At 33.1% G+C, this 24,085-nt stretch overlaps 1 protein-coding gene and 1 long non-coding RNA gene across 2 annotated transcripts; both read left to right on the forward strand.

The window, feature by feature from the left end:
* Positions 1-520: 520 nt before the first annotated feature.
* PNKP (Polynucleotide kinase 3'-phosphatase) lies at positions 521-18,987 on the forward strand. The gene is made up of 7 exons (XM_085944288.1): positions 521-695; positions 7,493-7,947; positions 9,513-9,830; positions 11,915-12,154; positions 13,517-13,666; positions 14,562-14,767; positions 15,951-18,987. Exons 1-7 carry the CDS (start codon positions 563-565, stop codon positions 16,072-16,074), a joined length of 1,626 nt encoding a protein of 541 aa, XP_085800414.1. The 5' UTR covers positions 521-562; the 3' UTR covers positions 16,075-18,987.
* A 3,080-nt stretch (positions 18,988-22,067) lies between these two features.
* On the forward strand, positions 22,068-24,085 carry LOC147073975 (uncharacterized). Its single transcript, XR_015070348.1, has 3 exons — positions 22,068-22,294; positions 22,531-22,756; positions 23,061-24,085. It is a non-coding gene; the product is annotated as an uncharacterized LOC147073975 (long non-coding RNA).

Consider the following 24,085-nt stretch of genomic DNA (forward strand, 5'->3'; position numbering starts at 1 on the left):
TTACAAGACCATAATATTCTAAAGTAGCATCAAGGTCGTTTGTTATCTGCACAAGGTGAGTTCTTTCCTTATTTTTAAATCATACCTATCTGATATACTTATTGCATTTTCTAAAATCTACTAATATTTGTGTTTTCCATAATATTTTTGAGTAAATTCATGATTATGTTAATAGTAAACTTGACATGATTAATGCACTGAAATGAAATGAAATGCAATGAAAATTTGGAAAATAAGTTTGCAATGGAATATTTCTTGAAGCCCTCGCTAATTATTTTTGAACTTTCTGAATTTTTTCTAAAAAAAACGAGACGTTAATTACCTTACGCGGCATTTTACTCTAAAAAAACGAGACGTTAATTACTTTACGTGTAATTTTTTGAAAATCCAGAAAAGAATTGGTCATTCAATGAGTAGGTATTCAGAATCTGAAATCTACTGATATTTTGTAAAATCTACTGAATTTTTTTGTCACATTCTACTGAAATTTTAAATTTTGACTTGGCAACACTGTAGGATCAGTTTGGCATTGGCTCTATGGCATTGGCAGTGTCCATCAAATATGTCGCAGGAATGCCTTTTAATGGAGGTGAAAGGAGCGTGCACTCCTATTATCCTGCACAATCTAAAGGAAATTATCGTAGGTCGCAATCCGTACTGCGCGATCACTGACATATCGTGTTCTAGACAACAATGTAAGTCGTGTTAAATATTATATCTGACAGGTCTATATTTTTCAGTAATATTATGCCGAGTGTTGAAAAAATTATGAGGTTTTCTTATTGGGCTGTATGTCATGCCGCATCCGCAGTGTATTGATTAATTATCTGTGTTCACTTTCCCTTTTGCTGCCCAAAATCGTTTCGTCAATATTCTGAATCCGCGTAACAAAACACCGTTATTTGACCGATGATTTTTTATTGTGATATTTTCTACTGTGTTGTTTGAATGGCAATGTTAAATTTCTCGTGAAATTTATGTAAGTGATATAATATTTAACTCAATTATTTAGAACAATACAAACAATATAATGTATTAAAGTGGATTTTTTACGATAATCATAATATTAAACAACATACCTACGCTTTTTGTTCACCATTAAAAATTCGCTACCTACGTAAATCGTGAAGTTGCAAAACTTTTCACTATTGTCGATGCTGTAATTATTGTTTATTTAATCAATCACTCGATCAAAAATTTGATACCTTTGAAATTTCAAAAATTCACCCGCTTAGTCTTATATCTGGATCTAGGTCATTTATTTAGTGTTATTTTTATTACTATGATAATACTCCTTGGTTCTATTTGTGAAAGAAAAAGGAAGATAATCCTAAAATAATAAATATGACCATAAAATATAATGTAATAATAAGATGTGACCCTGCAACAAATTCACATTTTATTACATTTTTAACAATAATAATAAAATTGTAAGTTTATCTTTGACTTAAAAAAAAAAACTTTTTAATGTTTTCAGATACATCGCACCGTGAGTGTAAAACCAACGTATCTGCAAATTTTTCAATTTTGAGATTAAATGCAAAACAACTGCAGAAGTCGTGAACCTGATCATGTATAAGTAAAGTAACTGAAAGAACATGCAATATAATGTAGATATAAACCAAATATTATGTTTTTTTTTTAGAAAATCTATTTCTCCTAACAAAACGAAGACTTCAAACCCTAATATATCCAAAACATGTCTTTTGCAGATGCGTTGGTTTTACACTCACGGTGCGACATATTTATTAATTAATACAGTTGAAATTGTAAATTATCAAAAAAAAATCTCAAATTGCAAGCTTCGTATTTTAACGCTAGGTTCTCTGTCGGCATAAGGCCTTAATATATTTTATCAATACTTTTTTTCTTTATTTATTTCAAAAAATATCATTGTTAGTGTTATTATTATATAAATTCACTGGAATTAATAAATACCTTAAAATAAAAGTTTTAATTAAAAATTGTAAGTATGTGTGTTTGTGGGGGGGGGGGGGTGTAAATTTACCGCACCGGGTGACACCAACCCTAGTTACGCCACTGCTCATGCGTTGATGATTCGCGCACACAATAGAAAAATTAGAAGTAACGTTGCTCCCAATATCTCGTGATAGAAATATACCTTGGTATTTTTTTTCGCCATTATACTTGTATTTTCGCGAGTTTTCTTATATGTGTATTTTTATACTTTATATTAGCAATTAAGATTTGTGTAGAAATGTAATTTAATTTGAATTTGTGTATTTAATACTACGTGAGAGCGTGACTATGGTGTGGCTCTTTATATATATGAAAATCCAGAATGTGGCTTTTGTTGACCTCGTGTATGCCCATCCCTGCACTATATCACGATACAATACCAGTGGCGATACTTTCTTTTATGCCCTGCCGGTTGTCCATATATGACATCGTGCTTTAAGCCGTCGGAGGGGGTTTGATATAATGGTATAATTTTTGACAAAGGGGATAGGGGCGATGTAGAAAATGTGATATCACAATACCAATACACATAGAATCATTTCATTTAAGTCCAAAATGGTATTTTGGAAGTTTGTGTTCATACCTATGAATGCATGCGTCCATAAAAAAGCAAAAAGTTAATATGATATTAATTTGCCATTTTTAATTGTTTGTAAATTCGTCATTGACACTCATATACAAAATATCAATATTCGATATAATCAATATTCAATATTCTGGACACGATAAGAATCGTGTCCAGAAACTTGTACGTATGCAGTTCGCCGTAACACACTTCACCGTGAAATGTTGTATCGGAAATATATAACTGTATATTAAAGACCGTCCAACCGCTTTGGGTCGTGTACTGAGATAAAATTTATGTAAATAAAACACAGTTCTTGTCGGTTTACACTTTACAAGAAGCCAACAACAAGCAAATTTTGAAAATAGCCGAAATACTCGATTATTTGTTAGGTTAGGTTACGTTTTCATTCTTGAATTAATGAATTTTGCCAAAAGTTGGAAATTGAATTATTGTTCATATTGAATCTAATAAAATTGGAGACTTTATGCTGTCCGCGGTGAAATGTTTTACGTACAATTTACATATTGTAACAGCAGAATATATTCATTTTTCTAAATACAGTATGTATATACGTGCCATCCAATATGTGGACACCTGCAGATATGTTGGCAGAATAGAATAACAAAGCTGTAAAGACATGAAGGCAGATTTGGAATGGTAGCCATTATTGCAATGTACCTACTTGTTAATTTTTCAATCACATTGATCTGTATTTATTTGTTTGTGAATAAATTAAATTTCGATAAATTTTGTTCTATCAACACTAGATACGGAAATTATCACTGTAAAATAATTTTAATAGTGATGGTGCACGCCAAATTCAACAAATCGCAAGACAAGACCGCTAAAAATAATTGGTCATAGTAACTGGAAGCGTGTATAGTCTTGGTCGCTCAGATGAGCGAATCTCTTCTTGGTCGTTTCCTTTTAAGCAAACACTTATTCACTTTTTTTTCCTGTCGAAACTATCAAACCTCACGCCAATGTAGTATGTTTGTAATACTAGTTCAATCTATTATTTATATGAAATATCTGTCGTTTCATCTTAATAGTTTTAATTTATAATAACTATTTCTTTTATTCAACGAATAATTCACAAGATTTAAGAATGTACCATTCTAATTATTGAACATACATAATTTTGAAAAACACTTCTGAGAAAATATCGTCACTGTTCTGGCAGAAAACACTAATTCGAAAAAATGACATATTGAGTTAGTACCAAAATGTTCCTTATTTCAAACTTTACCGTCTGGAAACCTTCTTAATAAATAAACAGTCTTTATTTTAAGGTCATCCTTTTTACGATTACTTAATAAACTCACATGATAGACCATTATTTCAAACATTTTAACAACTTCAAAGTCAAATTACTCAAAACTAGTATTCTCCAGTTAGTGTGTTCTGCCAGAACAGAGACGATATATTATATTAGCTTGATTTGGAAGAACGCTGATGAACAGGTATTAAAAAGGCCAATAGTTAAAATTTGTCGTAATTAGTATGTCACCTAGTAGCACAGTGGACAATGCGCACGGGGCGTAAACCCAAGAGATGCAGGTTCGATTCCTGCCGGGTGTCTTACTTTTTTCAAAAAGAGTTTATAATATATTTTCTCAGAAGTGTATTTCAAAATTATGTACGTTCAAGTTTTAATTAATATTTCCAAACTAGCTTTTTGGTATTCAAAATCTACACTTTCATTTTTGTTGTTAGAGTAAAAAGTTGTTAATGGGAGGGTCGCTAAAAAAATCTTTGAAATACATCGGCCGGCGAGGCAAAACAGTTTTGAAACCTGCGATATAGATAGTTTAGTTGAGCGCATTTAAATGAAACCATTTGACTTGCCAAGTATATAGCACATTATTTTGGCACACAGTATACTATTTTTCAAGCATTACTGTGACTGACTATATAGCATTACTTGTTTGTCATAATATGCTGTGGTAATGTGGCGCAATAATATGATCTGAGATCCTCCGTGGTGACCAACATACAGGATATAATATAGTTTCTTAAATCTTAATTTTAGTGCTCCAAAAATAAAGTTGTCGCATTGGAATTATCATTATTGGAACTATAAACTATAATAATTATCATTATTGGAATAAATATTCATCGGAATTTTTTTCTGTTTCGAGTGCAAGCGTAGAGTTTTTAAGTAATATTTTTGTAATTTTACTTTTATAATCATAATCAAATAAGTGAAAATATTTGATGCCGATTGATGTATGTCGTCTTTGGATCGCCATCTCACAGCTGAAAATGGGAGGGGCCTAGCGATTCTATGCCCCTTATCAGATTAGTCAAAAAATACTCATAAGTCAAATAAAAAATAGTTATATCAATAATTAAATATTATTGCTATGTTATTGATATAAAACATTTCTGTGAGTAAAATAAAGAGAGTGATAGGTCTTAACTCTTAAATCCATGATTTTCTTCTTTTTAATAAAAAATATATAGGTACTCATACTTAAATACAACGGATAGTGTAATTACGGGAAAAATAATTTTAAAAATATTTACTTGTAGTAATATTTCTATATATTTTCATCAAAAAAACAATTTGTATTATAAAAATGCTGTATTAAATTTTTTTTGTTAAAATTATTTTTAACATTTAAGTACTTATATTATCATAAATAATCAATCAACCTCCTTATAGAATCCAGTAATATTTTTTACCCGATCACAATCTAACATTTTGTGGTTAAAACTGTTTGAATATCGCCGTTAAAAAATAACTGCCAAAATCCGGGCCATGTATAATATCATCTCCGGCTCGCGTAATTTGATTACAAATTATATCTAACAACCACAACTTACAATGACATCTATCGGCAAAATCGAAATAATGATTCCTATCTTACCATTGGTTATAAAATGTATGGTAAAATCGATCACTGTTTTGCTCAAAAAACCGAAACTAAAGTATGTGCTATATGCAATGACATTAATATGGACGAATCATCTGGAAAAGAAAATGACACTCACTTTATTGTCGGGTCTGCCGAATGGCATAATCTGTTCTAACGCCATTACAATAAAGGTGATATTGTTATAAATTCCTGATGCTTTTTGTTGGGTCTGCCGAATGGTTCGGTTCGAACGGGTTCGCTCAAATGAACATTGACATTAGAAACACTGCTCTAACGCCATTACAATAAAGGTCAAATTGCTATAAATTCTCGATGCGTGATATCGCCTAATGGAAATTGCGTGGCGTCTCCCTATACATGCGAATTTACTTGCTAGCTACTGTATTGAGTGCGTCGTCCATTAATAATGTCATTGGCTATATGTAGTACAAATTATAGTTTTACTACAAGTTAAATATGCCAAATAAACCATATGCACAAATGAAAAAAAGGATATGTCGAATGAATGCATCTGAAATACTAAATTCCACACAGAACATTGGAGCTCCCATACAAAATGGTCCAAAAATCAATCTTACTTGGGCTCTCCTGAAAAGTAGCGATTTTAGATTTAACGCCTTCTACATTCCGCATACAGATTTATTTTGTCGATATTTCAGTGAAATTTTTTCATATTCTGTTTTGCAGTGGGCTATAAAATAACCCCAAGATTTAATAAATATATAAATACAGTAATACCCCGACTTACGCGATCTCGAAGTCACACGGTTCTTGATTTTTTCGTTTCGTTTATGTTTTCTAAACCCTTAAAAAAACAATGTGGCATCATACATACTAATTAGTGTGTTATTCAACGTCGCTATATTTTGTATTATACTGCGATGACTTTATAAGAACGTCAGGGTGGCCGCTAGTGTCGTAATGTGAGTACGACGTATAATATCCATACCTAAATAAGATTTCATATGAATAAAAAGGATTTCAAGTTATACACATTTATATTTTTATAAAAATTGATTGAATCAAACCATGAATTAGTCAAAAATCTCTATGTCAAAACATAAAAAACTTAATAAACCAAATTTTAATAATAAATATGACCATAAAATATAATGTAATAATAATGTATCTGTGGACATAAATATGTAACAAATTCAGATTTTTTTTACAATGTAAGTTTATCTTTGACTTAAAAAAAAAATATTTTTTTTTTAATGTTTTCAGATACATATTTATTACTTAATTGATATAGTTATTGTTTAGTTATTAGTTGATTATCAAAAAAGTCTCAAATTGCAAGCTTCGTATTTTTCCGCTAGGTGCCTCTGGTAGGTAGAAGCATCCCCCTTAACAATAAGCTCTAGTGAAACACAAAAAATTGCAGGATCTTTTCAATACATACTACTTAAGACGATACTTCAGTGAAACAGTAAATAATTTTCAACTATAGGCGCGACGAAATTTTGGACTCGCTGGTAATCGGAGACCGAACGTTGAGGTGTGAATATGTCAATTTGTTTCGTGATGGCGACGGGGGAATTAATTCTTAAATCGTGTAAAGATGACTAAAAACATTACCCATTTACTTTAAAAAGAAAACATGTCAATGAATATATTATTATTGTTACTAATAGAACTATAAACAGAATATTAAATGGACGCATGTTGGATTTATATGACAGATTATATTTCGCTTGGCATGCGTCATTTGCACCCGCAATCGTCATTTGCACCCGCAATCCGCGCATCGCCTAGCCACGATCTTTTTAGACCATGCCTCAACTGAGGTATAGCCTTAATGCCAAATTGTTTTTTTTTGTTGTAATTTATGCAGCATTCTTTTCATTCTTGTATAATGATATTTATATTATATATTTATATTAATGGTATGTGCATAATATATTATTTTTACTTTCAAGATCATCTTCGGATTCTGCTATAACTACTTAGTGTTTTATGGGTTACAGCTAAAATCTTTAGAACCGCTCACTATCCCTGAACATATCAAAGAAGTTATACTTCTTTTGCAATTTTTTTTAGTTTTTCTTTTATTATTTTTTAGTGAGTGTTGTCGCCGATTTCGAAAAACAAATCGCCTATGTCAAACAAATAGGGAAAAGTCTATCCGGGGTGAACGGCTTTAAAATTGTCGAGGGTGATATAATACCCATAACTAACGGGGATTATCTGGAGGTAATTTTATCACAGCTCATATATGAGGTGAAATTTGTCTCGGACGATAAATCAAACATTCCGAAGGTGCCTGTGATTGATTGTAACGAAGAAAGCAAACCGAAACCTTGCTCTTCGAACACGTTGAAACGAGTGTTTGATCAGTTGGAACAGGGGTCAAAGCCTGACATTAAACACTGCAAGAAATTGAAGACTTGGAATGGTACAGAATCTAGTTGCGAAAAGGAACAAAAAATGAATCCAACTCTTGCGGATACGATGGAGAAGATCGATAACGGCAAGCTCTACATCTTCACGTCGAAAGGTGTCATCTCTCGTTCCAAGGTAAATTGTCGTCAATCTATTCAATTCATAATACACTTACACTGCACTATATTATGGACTATTCAATTTAAAGTTTTTCTCTATAATGTACTTTTTTCAAATGAGGCACGATTTCAATAATTTACAGGCCAATTTTTTAAAATGTTTTTAAAACCCCTACCACCCACCATGAAGATTGGAACGCCCACTAGTAGGCGGTAGGTACCAGGTTGACTACCCCTTATCTATACAATTCTACGCTCAACAGAAAATTCTCATGTGATAATATTCGCAGTGTATGAAACGAGTGTTAACCTATAAGATTTTATCAGTAGTGCTTTTCCAGCATTTATTTTTTTGTTTTTAACCTGTTATATGCCGGGAGTTTTAGTATGGCCGTGCATGAAAGGCCGCGATTTTCTTTTAAAAAATAAAACCTAATAAATATATATTTTTTGGCAATAAATTAATAGTGTATCATATAGACTTACCAAATAAATGCACTATTTGTCACCTGCTTCGCCATTTATTAAAAAAATCAAAACCAAATATTTCACAAAAACTTACACACGATTATAAAACTGTCATAAAAGAAATAAATTATAAAATCACAATATTCCAGTATTCCACCCGTAAAACAAAGTTAGGTTAGCAATGCAAATATTACAAGACAACTGACTGATATTGTCAACACGTGTGTGTCAACCCTGCTGAGCGACACATATCGGTAACGAGATGAAGCTATTTTAAAACACTGATTTTAAAACAGAAAAATGTTTTTGCAAATACAAAAATATTACACCATGATTCCAAGAGATGTTGCTGTGTTTACCATATGCTTCTATTATTAAAATAATTGTCATTGGATAGTAAAAATAGGTGTCAAAGTGGACCGTATATATACGGTCATTTACTATGGCCGGCACTGCGCCCACGGAATTGTAGACCGTATATATACGGTCGTGGCATCTAACCGGTTAAAATGTAATTTAAATTTTAAGATTTCATATTTTTTTTCTGACTGATACTATTGAAATTATATGGATTTGTATAGAAATACATATTTTGCTTTATTATGGCTTTAACTTTATGACCAACATTCCGGGAAGTCAACCAGAAATGTTTTTACCCCTAACATTTTTTATTCAAAAAAATTACGATATTTACATAAAATTTAAAAACGTAGGATTTGAAAGTACTTACCTCGGAAACATACTTAAAGGAAATATTTCTAGAAAAAAACTTAGTTAAGGCTCTTGGGTACCACTAAACTGCCGACCCAAATACTAAACATGCAGATATGTATTACTTATTAATTACACTCTTGGATGTTTTAAAATTACGTCAATAATAACTACCATCTTTGTAAATTTAACAAGACATTACTAATTGGTTCAATATTCGTAAAAACATAACGAAATTTTGGTAGATAATAATTATTAATTAAGAGCCCTTGTTTGGCAAGCGATAAATACATTTTTGAATCCCACTCAACTCAATATTTTCTAATAGATATTATTTTATTATTTCTAAAGCTTTTCCCCATGTTATATAATATAACCTAAAATGTCAGTTGCTATTTTTAGATTGCAGCTTACGACATTGATGGAACAATTATAAAGACTAAATCGGGGAATGTCTTCCCTAAAAATGCTGACGATTGGCAAATCGCCTTCCCGGAAGTGCCAGGCAAGCTGAAGGAGTGCCACTCGTCCGGATACAAGATCGCTTTCTTTACAAACCAGGCCAGGATAGGCAGTGGCAAAATTACAATAGACGAGTTCAAAAGAAAAATGGAGAACCTGATCGCAAAGCTCGGCGTGCCTGTCCAGGTGTTCATATCATCGGGGAAACTCATCTATCGGAAACCGTCCACTGGAATGTGGGACACGCTGGTCCACATGGTAAAGAATTTGATTACACCAATTATTTCCTGTCCACCTTCCCGCTCCCACCTTTTTTGTATACAGGAGGACCTCGACTTTCGCACATAATTGGTTCCTGAAAAGGTGTGCGAATGTTGAATGTTCGAAAGTAGAGGGAAGTAAAAAAAAAAAAAATTGTGTGTATTTTGAAATATTTATTTATCAAGTAAATATAAGATGTTTAAGAGACATGTTAAAGTGGGGTATGCGGGTGTTTCCCTTAAAAGGTTATCAAGAGTTAACTGTTTGCCACTCTTCTTTTTCTTATTTTAAATAAAATATTTTAAATGGTAAATCATTAACTTTACAAAATTGCTTAACTGTTGGCACGAAATGTAAAGTGAACCAATCTTTTAATATTAACGCAGTAAACCCAGGCTTTTTTATTTGATTACTGGAAGCAATTCTTTATCCTTTCCTTTCAATGCTCTAGGATTTTCTGATTGATAAATTAACATTGGCATCAATTTTAAATCACCAGCCAAGTTTCCACCAAGAAGCAATGTCAATCGGTTTTTAGAAGGTTTATCAACTGATTCTTCCTTAGATAAGAATGTACGACTAGGTATTTTTTCCAAAATAAACCTGTGTCATCTACATTAAATATTTGGCTAGAGGAATATTCTCCATCTTCAATAATTTTGGATAATGAGGAAATAAATTCTTTTGCAGCATCTTTATCCGCATCAGCCGATTCTCCAGTGAATTTAAATATAAACCAACTGTTACTTGCTTGAAAAATTGTGTTAGAATCTTCTTTTTCTAGCCTTCCAATCTTTGTACAAACTAAGAGCCTTCGCTTGACTAATTGAAATATTCAGAGGGACATCTTTTTGATGTTGGTCCTCGATCCATGATGACAAATATTTTTCCATTTCATCCATAACTATGCCGTGTCTTTTGGAAACAACCTTTAAAGATAATATATTTCCACAATTTTGAACGTATTCCTTAAGTTCATTTTTATTTTTCAAAATTGAACAAATCGTAGTAGACCTATTTGTATCATACGAACGTCCGATTGAAGCAAAAGATTCACCGCAATCAGAACGTCATGTGAAGTTTATATGTCCTTGATTTCTTTTTGTTCGTATCAACACTGCAGTTTTTCCGTTTCTCACTTATGTTTATAAATTTTTATGGTGAAATATTTCAAATGAAGAAAATTAGCAAAACGCACAACACGACAACGCCCGCATGCGCTCCTGCGCAAGACTAAACCTATCCTAGCTAGCTCACAAGCAAAGTGACGGGTGCGAGCAGGATGCAAGTGACGCAAGAAATGCACTTGCTTGTGAGCGAGCGAGAAGGGGATATCTTAACCCCACGGCCAGCGCGACGTTTTAAAAAAACGATTTTTTTTGAAATGTGCGAAATAGCGAATTGTGCGAAAGTCGAACGTTCGTAAGTCGAGGTCCGCCTGTATACAATATCGTGTTCATTTTCCTGGTGCTAAAATCCTATGTGCCATTCGCCTTCATCTAGGTCTGTCCAAAGCCGCTTTCCTCCAGTTTTGAATCCTGGCACGCTCCTCTTGAATGAGTCCAGCATACTTTTTGCTGCATGGCTTTGTTTATATTGTCCACAGTGAAATATTCAACAAGCAACTCGACATTTGATTAAATGCTATATGAACACGTGTTTCAAGGACAACGGCTCACGAAAAAGTATTCTATGGCCAACTGCATACGTACAACTTACATGTATCGAGAATTGGCAATCGCTTATTTAACTTTGAAGTTGATTTACTTAACTTAGTCACCGGTGCACTTGTATTGGTATAATCCTCAGCACCTCAATTATCATAAAGTGTTTTAACTCATTTAGTGACACCGCGACTGGCACGTTTGCGTTAGTTGGCCATTGGATATAATTAACATATTTAAATGTGGTAATTAAATAATAATTAACAGGTCAGCAGTGATTGTGATGGTTTGTTGCCCTAAGTTTTGTTTACTTTTTTCTGAGGATGGGCGAGTCAAGCTGAATTGCCATGTTTACGATGTTGTCCACTTGTGTGTGTACAGACTTTTAGGTTTTACATGTTTATTTCTCTGTTGTAGAAGAATGACAATTTGGAGATTGACATAGCCGAGAGTTTCTACTGCGGAGATGCCGCCGGCAGACCTAAGGACCATTCTTTGGCTGATCGGCTGTTCGCAGAGAATATTGGCATCAAATTTAGCACGCCTGAGGCCCACTACAGGGGCTCAAAGGAACCGGTACACAAACCCCCCAGCTTCGATCCAAAATTAATAGACATAGCTATTAGCAATAAGGAACTGAAAGTCAATAATCAAGAGGTAATTGATCAAATTATATTTTTGAAGTGAATATATTTTATTCCATTGTGTCTGAGGTGCGAATATGAACTAAGGAGGTGCTAATGTGCTGATTTATGGTAATGAATGAGTATAGCATTTTACAAAGGCGCAGAGTAACCATAGACTGTTTCGAGAACAAATTATTATGATGGATACAGATGTTCAGTGGTATGCATTTACGAAAAACAAGGATATATGAATTCCGAATTTAAGTGACGTAGGACTTAGCTCGGGCATGTGCTACGAATGCTTTAAGAGAATTTCAACCTAGCCTGCCTGTTCTTCAAGCTAATCGTATTCCAGTGTGATGACAAGTCGTTAAATACTATCTACCGGGTGTATATGGCGGAGCCACGAGATGCTGCAATTACCTAGGACAAAGCAAGAAGGCTGGCAGCGACAGGGATTCTTGGAGGCACCACATGGTGTCCATATGCTCCCATTTGCTGACATTTATGAAATAATGGAATTTGTATGCATATACCCAGATGTCTATGGTTCAAAAACCACTCGAGGCGACAGTGCATACCTTTTTCGATCAATCAACCAAAATACAATGTGTTCTAACACTACAGAGCTCACCGGAGGCAGATGCAGATCATTTAGATTATGCCACTAGAGGCTTGTTTATGACTCGCTTATCTTTTTATTGGTCCTATCAATCTGAATTTTTCCGCAATTGATTCTTCGTGGTTTTCAGAAGAAAATGTAAAAAAATGTATGCTGCCAATCTACTTTGCGAGATAATGGAAGGCAAATATTTGATTAGGTACTTCGACATTAACAGTCTGAATTTTCCCTTTAGGACTTTTAAATCCTTCACGATTTCACATCGCCTCCTGTGGGGTGTTTCATTACGAGCAGCCGTTTATTAAAATTAATTTTTTTGTTTGAGTTGACGTATTGACGGGCTACATAGTAGATTTTGGAAACGGAACAGACATTACTAACGAATATAATCTTGGAATATAAGGAGTAATTGTTTCCATATTGCTCGGATATTATAATGGTGACGGTCACAACCTTTTGGTAGATAACTAGTATACCAGCACAAAGTTATTAGAGCACCTACATAAAAACCTAACCAATGCATGTGGAACAATTCGGAAAACCAGAAAAAATTAAAGTTACAATCCGAATTAACATCCTTGTTTCATCATTGACAGCATTGTATTCTTTAAATGCTGTGTTCACTCAGGCCAGATAGTTGGCTGGGATTTCGTCATTTCGTGTTATTGTTATATCAGAATAGAAAAGAGAAACAGTCGTGTTATGATATAGAAAATGTAATATTGAGTGTTATTTTAATGTATTAAATATATTTGTGTAATTATTTTTAAGGTCATTGTGATGGTCGGATTTCCGGGTAGTGGGAAATCATCAATATCAAAACAAATGGAGAAGACTTCGAAGGGGAAGTACAAGGTTATATGCCGGGACCTATTGAATTCCTCGGTGAAATGTGAATCTGAAGCCGTTAAAGCTATTAAGGTTGGTTGTTATATGTTATCAAAATGCCTTTAGTGTGTTTAAATCTTTAGTCTCTTTGAACTTTGATATTGCACGTATTCTGGCTTCCTCCAACCCTCTCCGTCTGAATCTGTCAAGAGTTATCAAAGTGGTACAGCAAACACAGGCTCTACTGGTACTCTACTCTATTAGTTGTCTTTATTTTCTTGACCGGCGCAGTCATCCAATCTTTATTGATTGAAACGATCAAAACAAAACATAATTAATTGTTGGTTTGATGATTTAACAAGACAGTATATGTGACATGTAATTAAAAATTTAGCTGAGAACAGTTTTCACATTTTACATTTTCACACTTTGAAACATGTAATTATGTACATACTTTGCAAGTTTATTTCTAACTTTGGATTACATTCCGTGGACTTTTGTGTGTTAAATTTTCATAGCAACATATTTAATTTGAATGTTTTGGCCTGACTTGTCATTCAAATACAAATACTAAAAACATTAATAAATCATAAATGAATTTTAATTTTTATTTTATTATTTGAAAACAAGACGTCATTTACAGAATGTTGAAAACATTTAGCCAGGTCTCACATCTAAACTCGCCTCATATGCCGCACAGCCATAAATCAAATCTTCTAGGAACGTTGTTTGCACATGAAGACCGCGCACATCTACCTAGCGAGAGTCGCACGTAACCTCTCAAAACATATATATATTTGGATGCGGCGACTTGTATTAGTTCAATCATCATCATCTGAATTTCAGTATGTATTCTGTTAATCTACCTAGGTAAATAACTACACAAATGGACATCTATATATTATTTTAGAGGTGCAAGCTCGCAAAGTAGGTAACTGATAACCTGACGTATAATAATTTGACGATTCGCCCCTCTTTGTTATTGCAGAATGGCCAGAGCATAATAGCGGATAGCACAAACCCTGACGTGAAGTCGCGTGCAAAGTGGGTGAGCCTGGCATCCAAGAACGGTTTATCGTGTAGGTGCTTCTTCATGGACGTGTCCTTAGCTCATTCGCAGCATAACAACAAGTACCGGCAACTCACTGACACCACACACTCTGTCGTCAAAGACGTCGTATTTAACATGTACAAGTGAGTTGGTTTATTGTTTACTGTAATCGGACCTAATATTTATGTGTAGACATCATGTCGACTACCGCATGGAACAATACACTCCTGCGGGTCTATTCTATACAAAAGGCGACTATCGACCGCTAACGTGATAATGTGTTAGTATTTGTTACATACATTTTATATTGAAATATTATAATTGTAATTGTATTGTAATCAGTTAATCAGTCGAAACTGTCTCTCTCTCGCTCTCTCTCTATATCGCTCATGCTCTAAATTTTAGCACAGGCAGGGGGCATGCCGTTAAAATATATCATTTATTGCAACAATTAATACCGGCTAATTATAATTGTTACAATATGTGTTAATAATTTGATACAAACATACCCTAGTTAGCGGTTTTAGCGGACGAAAGCAGCCTTTTGTATAGAATAGACCCGCTGAGATGCATACACAGTCCAGTTCACATACATATTTTTTAATTGTCATACAATGGTAAAAATATGCAAACGGCACAATATAAATTGAATAATAATAAAAGTTTATTTATTATTCAAATAGCAACACTGTTTCTTCTTTAATACGTCATTCCTTGATCGACGCTTCTACTAAAATCTACTGATAATATTATTGTTACATTATAATGGATTCCATAATAATTCAGTAGCAGTGTACAGTGAATTTCAGCGATATTAATACGTTGATTGTATGTGTTCAGACCACTGGCGAAGAGTGGAGTTAGACTGTGGAGATCCGACAAAAATAGTACACACTAAACTTTATCAGTGATATTGAGTTTCATTGAACTAAGTATACAATTTGCAGACGGTGCTGGTTAGGTTGTAAAATTCAATTGAACCCTGCCTAAACTGAACCGTAATGGTTTATGTATGCTATGAATGATCCGACAAAAGTAATATGAGTATAAATTAATATTTTTTGACTATTGTCTACTATGACTTAGATTAGGCGGGGTTTAATTGAATTTTATAAACCAACCAACACTATCTGTAAATTGTAGTCTTATTTCAATGAAAACGTATGACTGATAAAGTTTAGTGTGCACTATTTATGTTGGATCTTAACAGCCTACCTTCACCCTTCGCCATTGGTGTCTAGCCATTATGTCGTAAATGAAAAATATATCTTTCTTGAGTTACATCAAAATATATTCTCGTTACTAACGCTAATTGTTTTTTTCCAGGAACAAATTTAAAGAACCGGCTCTGGCAGAAGGATTCAAAGAGATCTTAAAAATTAACTTTGTGCCTAGTTTTGACAGTGAACCGCAAAAGAAACTATACTATAAACATTTACTAGAAAAATAAATTTTTCAACCCCATTCTTGTTACAAAATGTCACAAAATCGCTTACAACCTATAGGTAACTGTGTGAGTGCACATTATTATATATTTATAATTTCGTATTGTAAAGTAAGCTAGTTAAGGCTTCCAATTAACCTTTCCGGGAGTATGGACGTATATGTACGTCGGCGCGATTTTTGGATGCAGGAGTATGGACGTATATGTACATTTTCTAGTAGTATGGGTTTATTGGTGTGTCTATGCTTCAACTATGAATTGCAACACCATCTATGGACACTTGGGTGTATTTTTATACCATTTCAAAACAGATTTCAACTTTACAAACTGCAGAATTCTACTTTTTCGTATGTCACGTGACATCAATATGACGTCATACCTACCAGTTCGGACAAGTACATAAATCGCAAACAATCGATTTCCGCGCGCGCGATTTATCATACTTTTCATGCGATTTTTAGAAGTTTTACTGTGTTTTACGGTATTTTAATGCGTTTGGAAGTTTTTGTATTGTGTTTTAATACTTTTATCGCGATTTTTCGAAGTTTTTAACCGTATTCTATTGTGATTTGAAGTTTTTATATTGTGTTTTCTCATACTATTCCCGCGTTTTTTAGAAGTTTTACTGTGTTTTACGATATTTTAATGCGATCTCAAGTTTTTATATCGTGTTTTTATACTTTTCTCGCGATTTTTCGAAGTTTTTAACCGTATTCCATTGTGATTCGAAGTTTTTATATTGTGTTTTAACCCGGCACCTGCCTCAAAAATCGTATGACGCACCATAACTACGCATGAATTTCATTATCGTCTTTGTTCTATACTAAAAAAAGCAATAAAAAATATGTCACAGCTCCAGTCGAGAACCCAAAGCCATTAAGATAATTTCGACACACTAAAAAACCGTAATAAATCAGTTATAATATCAGAAACACTCGAACAAACGAATGCTATCCAAATTTGAAAGAACTTACAGCAGGTCGCCATTTTGTAGCAAATAGTTAGAGCTCTGCGCGGTGTGTAATATTTCGACACTTGTGCATACGTTCCCACGAATCGAGCGTTACTAATTTTCAAGTGCATATCGATAAATCACATATTAATGTCTTCGGGTTGAGTCGTAAACAAATATAAAGGGGACCCTTTTAATATATTTAAACTACATAAACACTTCACTTATTGAATATTATTGATAAATTAACACGAACTCACATATTAAAAAAAAAAACAAATACAATAATAAACCTATTTTAAAATTCTTTAGATGTGTGATATATTTTAAAGCAAGGTGACAGACATAACGCAACATCACACGTTGGGCACATATAGCGAGAGAGTTTTGTTTTTTTCGGATTTTTTTTAGAATTCCCGCATACGAAACATCTTCTTCTAGGCTTATCGGTATTTTGTGTCGGTAAAATGTATTCTGGCAAATGTCCCGTTGCACTTTTGGGCAATAATCGTACGGGATTATCGCTAGTTGACGCTGTCGGCTTAGGCAGGGGTGCATTTGAAATTCTCACACAATATTTGTCCACTAGTTGTTTTATTACACAGAGTTGAAAATCGCCCAATGTTTTTTTGTCAGATTTAATAAATTTATATAAATAAAAAGCATTTAATAAATATAAGTCGATCATGTGGAATGCGACCTTTTTATACCACTTGATCGATTTTCTCATACACGACAAGTTGCTAAGCATCATGTCGGACTTATCTACCATACCCATATTTTTGTTATAATCTATAACACATTTTGGTTTTTCAATGTTTTCGCCAGTTCTATAGTTCACTTTTCCCGTTGGTCCAAATGATGCATCGTGGAGGGTGGATAGCATGTGAACATCCCTCCTATCGTGCCATTTCAGAGCCAAAAGTGGACTATTGTACTTAGCCTCGGTATCTCCCTTTTTCAGTTTGCTGAACTCTGGCATATCTTTACGATTTTTTCTCACTGTACCGCAAGCATTTGTTTTGTGAGAGTGAAGGTATTTAAAGAGCGCCGGACTCGAATACCAGTTATCACACCATAAGGTGTGACCTTTCCCGATATAGTCTTTCATTAGCGTTGTCACTACCGCACCGGAAATACCGAGATTTTCATTGTCTTGTATGTCAGTCCCTTCCCCACAATAAATTATAAAGTCAATAATATATCCTGTCATTACGTCACACATCACAAACATTTTTATTCCAAATCGATGTCTTTTGGAAGGAATGAATTGTTTAAAAATTAATCTACCCTTAAACACGATTATGCTCTCATCTATGCAAAGATTCTGATACGGTATCATAGTTTCCCTAAAAATTGTTCTTGTGTGTTCTAACAGTAATCTAATTTTAGCTAGTCTATCATTTGAGGCAGTCACACTAGGATCAGAAAAATGAAGCATTTGTAAAATAAGTTGGTATCGATTTCTAGCCATTATTTTCCCAAAAATGTCTGCATGCAGGTAAGGATCGGTACTCCAATGTTCCTCTATCGACGTGTGCTTATTTCGAGTCATCAGCATTGATACGGCAAAAAATGTATACAACTCCGGCACTGACGTGTCTGTCCAATTGTGTGACCGCGATTTCGGTCCGAGGTCTCCCGCACTGTACGAATGGTTAAAAAATGTATTCGTTTGGTTCACTATTTCCGACATTATATTTTTATTCAAAAAATGTTCAAAGAAAAGACATTCGGGAGAGGATTCGTCCAAGTCGTTCGATGTCACGCCAGATCGACAATCATTGAATTCGTGAAATATTGGAATATACGGACCAGTTCTCCATGACCGCAAAAATTCAATTGGCTCGTCAGAGTCCGTATCGTCAACATCATGATCAGTCTCATGTTGTTCCAATTCCTCTTCCGACATGTCATAATCTGAGTCCAATTCCTCATTAGTACGCACATTTTCTTCCTCCATATTTACGCACTATAAAACTATGAAATGTTTTTAAAATGTTTAACTACAGTATTAAGAAACGCCAAATCACAGAAACCATTAAACTCACACACCATAGTTATTGATATCAGTATTAATTTTCACATTCACTAAAATGGGACACGGTAGACAGTACAAAAAGTATTTTAAAAATCGCGATAAAATAAAATCATACGTTCAATAGTTAAGGTGATGTCTCTAGGTAAAGTTGTTATCGAAAAATAGCTAGAAAAGTTTATTAATCGGTAAATATATATTCAAAAGTAATGAGAAAAATAAAATAAAAAATTAAGATGTATCGTGGAGTTCTATATACCAAAAATACGTGTCAAATTCGGTACATTTCTATCGGGTGGTAAGAATGAATGACATAAGATTTATTATCAAAATTACGATAAAAATGTACGTAAATCTATTACCTAGGGAAACGCTAAACGTTAATTGGAATTTATTATATCCTTATATCTTTTTTTTCAAATTTAAAAAACATCGATTTAGAGGTTAGAAAGCATGCAATTAAAATCGAAACATCTCGGTTCAGACTTAATTTATCGCAAAAAACGATTAGCGTTTCTATTAAAAATATTATTTAATAATTTTTAGGCTAGTTATTTAAATTTAATCTTGTATTTTTGTATATTAACGAATCGATTGTAAATAAAATGAATATTTGACAAGACTTTATCGACATATGCTGCTAACGCGGAAATAAATCGAACTATTTTTGAAACAGTACTTGCATAGATTAAAAAATACATACACACACACATACATTGAAAATAAAGGTTCGCCAGGTACGAAGACAAAAACTGTGTTAATTCTGCTGTCAATAATTTTTGTTTGCGATATTGGAGCATATGTCAATGGACTACATATATCAACCTCCACTTTCTGAAATAGTGTTGTGTAATTATTTCAGATATTTATTACTGTTTTGACGTACCTACCTTTTATAAAGCGATTTTAAAATAAATATAGTTTCATAATAATATAAAGAAAGCATACGAGCGAAAATGCCTAAGATACTTCTGACACACATCAAATTTAATCTTTGTCTAGTAACTGTACAATTTATCCATATTTATGTTAAGTGTTTAAAATGTTATAAGTAAAAAAAAATCGTCTATTCACGTGGTAGTCGCGAAAATTATGAACAATATACAATGTTAAAAATAATAAGAATTGTTCAAATTTCTAGTCACAATATTATTCAAAGACAAATTAACCCGATCAAAACAGCCTCGACAAACTTCCACTTCACTAACTTTTGTTCTATATGTTTATCCTGGATACAGCGGCAAACACATTTTGAAAATAGCCGATATACTGGATTATTTGTTAGTTTGGGTTAGTTTAAGTTAGATTAGGTAATCCTAACAAATAATCCAGTATATAGGCTATTTTCAAAATGTCTTTGCCGCTGTATCCAGGATAACCGACTTGTACCCTAATTTTAATTACATACATACTATTGTACTATATTTGGGCCATCAAACGTTCATTCCTGTCTACGGCCTTAAAATTATTATCTACGTGCCTATATAACTGTATGCCGTCCTGTCAAAAAGTGGAGGTTGATAATTTAGTATGTAGAAAATAGAAGTTATTATTAGTCTCCATAAAATATAGGGTAAACAATTCAGTGAATGAACACATAAGAGGTGAATTTGAAAATAAATTAAATTAAAAACGATTAAATGAACTAAGAAAATTATAACAATAGGTAGGTACAATAAATTGTGTATAACCGTGGTATTACTAATTTTATGCCGTGATGCTTTGATAGTTGAACTTTTCATAATATTTGGATCACTATTTAGTTGCTCATTTATCTGCTACATCATAAAGTCGTAAATATTGTTTTTTTATGAAGCAATCATAAATACAAAAAATTAAGATCTACTTTTCAATCATAGTAGATACCTAGGAATATGGTATAGGTGTTGATAATTTTTAATTATTTATTCGAGATCTTCAGGGAATTACAAAAGTCCACACCTAGAAACCACTGGGCCAATAAGGTTTCTTTTTATATCTCCAAATCCATTTCACTTACACATTTATAGGTAAAATAAATAAAACTATCTTTTATTTTATCTTGCACTGTTCTTTAAAATCGACATTAGATTTTTTCAAAGAAATAACGTTCTGTCTTTTTCTTAGAATATTATGTAATCAGTGGTGCACTTACTTCAAATTCTAAATTTTTTTCTTACGTTTTACAATTTTTTTTTTAATTTGTCACTTATTTTGTCCTTGGGTTTGCTTATCAAGATTTGTTCGCATGTTTATTTACGTTTTTTCTTACCTCCAACTTCTTTTTTATTCAATTCGTTGCGTGTCTTACTTTATTCTTATCTCAGATATAGTTAGTTAGTTAATACAAACCGTCCACTCTGTGGAGGCCCATATGAACCCATTAGGATCGGACATGGTTGAAACGAAATGAATTGGGATGTCTATATAATATCGAAATTGTTATAATTATAACTACAGTCGAACTCGGTTATTACAATCTCGGACATAGCGAGATCTCGGATGTAATGAGGAAACAGTCGTTGACATTTGGTATATGATTTTCTCCGTACATTTTTATTCACTGTTATAACGAGATACTTATCGGATATACCGAGCTAAAATACTGGTAATGTGTTGATCGTTTAAAGACATTTCGACCCTAAGCAATAAAATCCGATCGGACAGGATGCCACCGGGGACAGATTACGTTTATGACACTAGTTAAGTGTCTAATTGTTGTTTTCGCCTACAATAAAAATACCTATTCTCTGATATAACGAGTACCGCTTATAACGAGCACATTCAGCCGGTCCAACCTTCCTAGTAATAACCAAGTACAACTGTATATTCCTTATTTTGTTTAATAATAATTCGAATGGCATTTGTTTTGCTATTCATTTCATATCATTCTTTTATTCCACCTCTAGTAGAAATTCGATGTAATTGTCAATTGTACAAGATTAAACTCAATCTTATAAACATTTGTACTTAAATGTTCATTTACTACTATAAATGAATTTTACTGTTGAAAAATATTTATATTAACCTCTTGCGTCCTGAGGTACACATATGTGGACGTTATTTAAATATTTTTTAGTAATGATTTGAATGGATACTTGAACCGCATTTGACTACAGTGGTATAGATAGTATATTTTTCTACCACTAGAGCAAAACACTAGCCTATGTAGTTTTAAAATAAATTGTTATTTTGACTTTGAAGTTATGGATATTTGCACAAGACAAAAATGGCGGCTAAAAAGTCAACTCTGACAAGTAAGTGCTTTTAATTAAATATTAATATTTATTTATATTAAAAACCAATGATGTATTTAGTTTCACAATGAATCATAGTAATATTCCGTATACTTTAAATTATCTTTACACTTTTGTAAAATATTATACCATAGTTTCAAAATTCGGTACACACATGAGTAACTCAGGTCTAGAGTGATATATTTTGACATTAGTATATCTGATTTATTGAGGTTATGTTTTTTGTTTACATTTAGACGAATCCTTGAATAGCCAGCATATTGGTGATATTTTGAATGATAATGATGTCGAAGTTGGTGGAGGATATAACCCTGACGACAGTAATGATGTTCACATTCATCTCCTGGGCCCAGATGATGACTTTATTCTGGAGAACCAGTGAACTTTACTCACTGCTAGAGGCTGAGATACATCCTTCAAAATCACAATCCAGGATCCTATCCTGGCTTATGAAACCATAAGGTATCAATGCTCATATTATATTACTTTATCATTTAGTCATAAATATCAAACTTATCATTTTATTAGGCAAGTGCATGCACTGCTAAAAAATCAATTAAGTACCAATTAAATTGATACAGTTTGTGATGAAAGGGCTTTGTGATCTCCATATTGAGGATTCGATGGACAGAATAATTAATATACTTAATATACCTAGTGATTAATACTATTGGCCATTAGTATTTATATTCCTGGTGTTGAATACTTAATAAATAGGAATAAATGTATCGATTAATTCATAGTATTGTATTTTCTATTGTTTCAGTACGCTGAGCCTAATAAGACGAATGATGCTGAGCTGAAGAGTTCAGTTCATGGCCATATATGGTTTATTGGGTGCTGGACTCCAATTGCTCTATAAATTATTCTCCATGTGGGGAAGTGAATCCTACCTATCTGATGAAGATACGATACAATCTCAATGCAACGCTGTGATGTTACGTTGGCTTCCCAACAACTCCCCTTGTACGTCTACACATATGACTTTTTTACCAGCTTCAACCTCACCGATTCGTTATTTCAGGCCAATACGTGTTATGATTCAAAGAAGACGAAGAACGATATGCATCACTCAGTCAGCTGTTGTAAAATACTGATTACAAGTCGATGAGCCGCATTAATCTTCACAGTGGTGTGTTTGCCTTCACAGGACATCAAGCATGTAAACTGTGAGGATCTTTGACCACTGTGGACATGGACTTGTTGGACATGGACATGAAATTGTTTGCTCATTGTACATGCAAACTTATAGGAAAGAAAATATTCACTGTGATTGGAATACTTCATAGTCATGGAAAATCAGACTTGCAAACCCTACGATTTGGTATGAAAGTCACTTAGCCATCAGTATCATCATCGATACAAGGTCATCCAAGAAACTCTTCACCATTAGCTTCAATAACACACTGAGTAAACACAGATCTACTTCTACAGCAAAGAATGGTTGTCCCTAAACCTATTCCCTGAAGTGCGCTTATTAATGTGTAGTATTTTAGGGTTTTGACCGTTAATGTACTATATTTTTAATCTAAATAAATATAATTTTCCAATCACCATTATATTATTATGATTATTGTATTATTTTTCTAATAAAATTGTATCATTATATGGATATCACATTGTTTTTGTTTCATTTCATTGTTTGTACTGTATCCAATATTGTACTCTATTGTGACCTGAGATGCACACACGTGCACGTAGTGGATTTTAGTTAATATATAGTAAAAAAAATATTTTAATTTTTTTTTGTGATCTTAATAATATTTATGGAACAGTAAAATGCACAAATAT

The sequence above is a fragment of the Rhyacophila brunnea genome, unplaced genomic scaffold (genome assembly GCF_057557595.1).
Source record: "Rhyacophila brunnea isolate RB1 unplaced genomic scaffold, BYU_Rbru_1.0 scaffold_17, whole genome shotgun sequence".
In the NCBI taxonomy this organism is placed as follows: domain Eukaryota; kingdom Metazoa; phylum Arthropoda; class Insecta; order Trichoptera; family Rhyacophilidae; genus Rhyacophila; species Rhyacophila brunnea.

Coding starts and splice junctions, on each gene's coding strand:
- PNKP (XM_085944288.1), top strand. CDS start 563: ATGTCGCAGGAATGCCTTTTAATGGAGGTGAAAGGAGCGTGCACTCCT. Junction 13,667..14,561: donor AAGCCGTTAAAGCTATTAAG/GTTGGTTGTTAT, acceptor TTGTTATTGCAG/AATGGCCAGAGCATAATAGC. Junction 14,768..15,950: donor GTCGTATTTAACATGTACAA/GTGAGTTGGTTT, acceptor GTTTTTTTCCAG/GAACAAATTTAAAGAACCGG.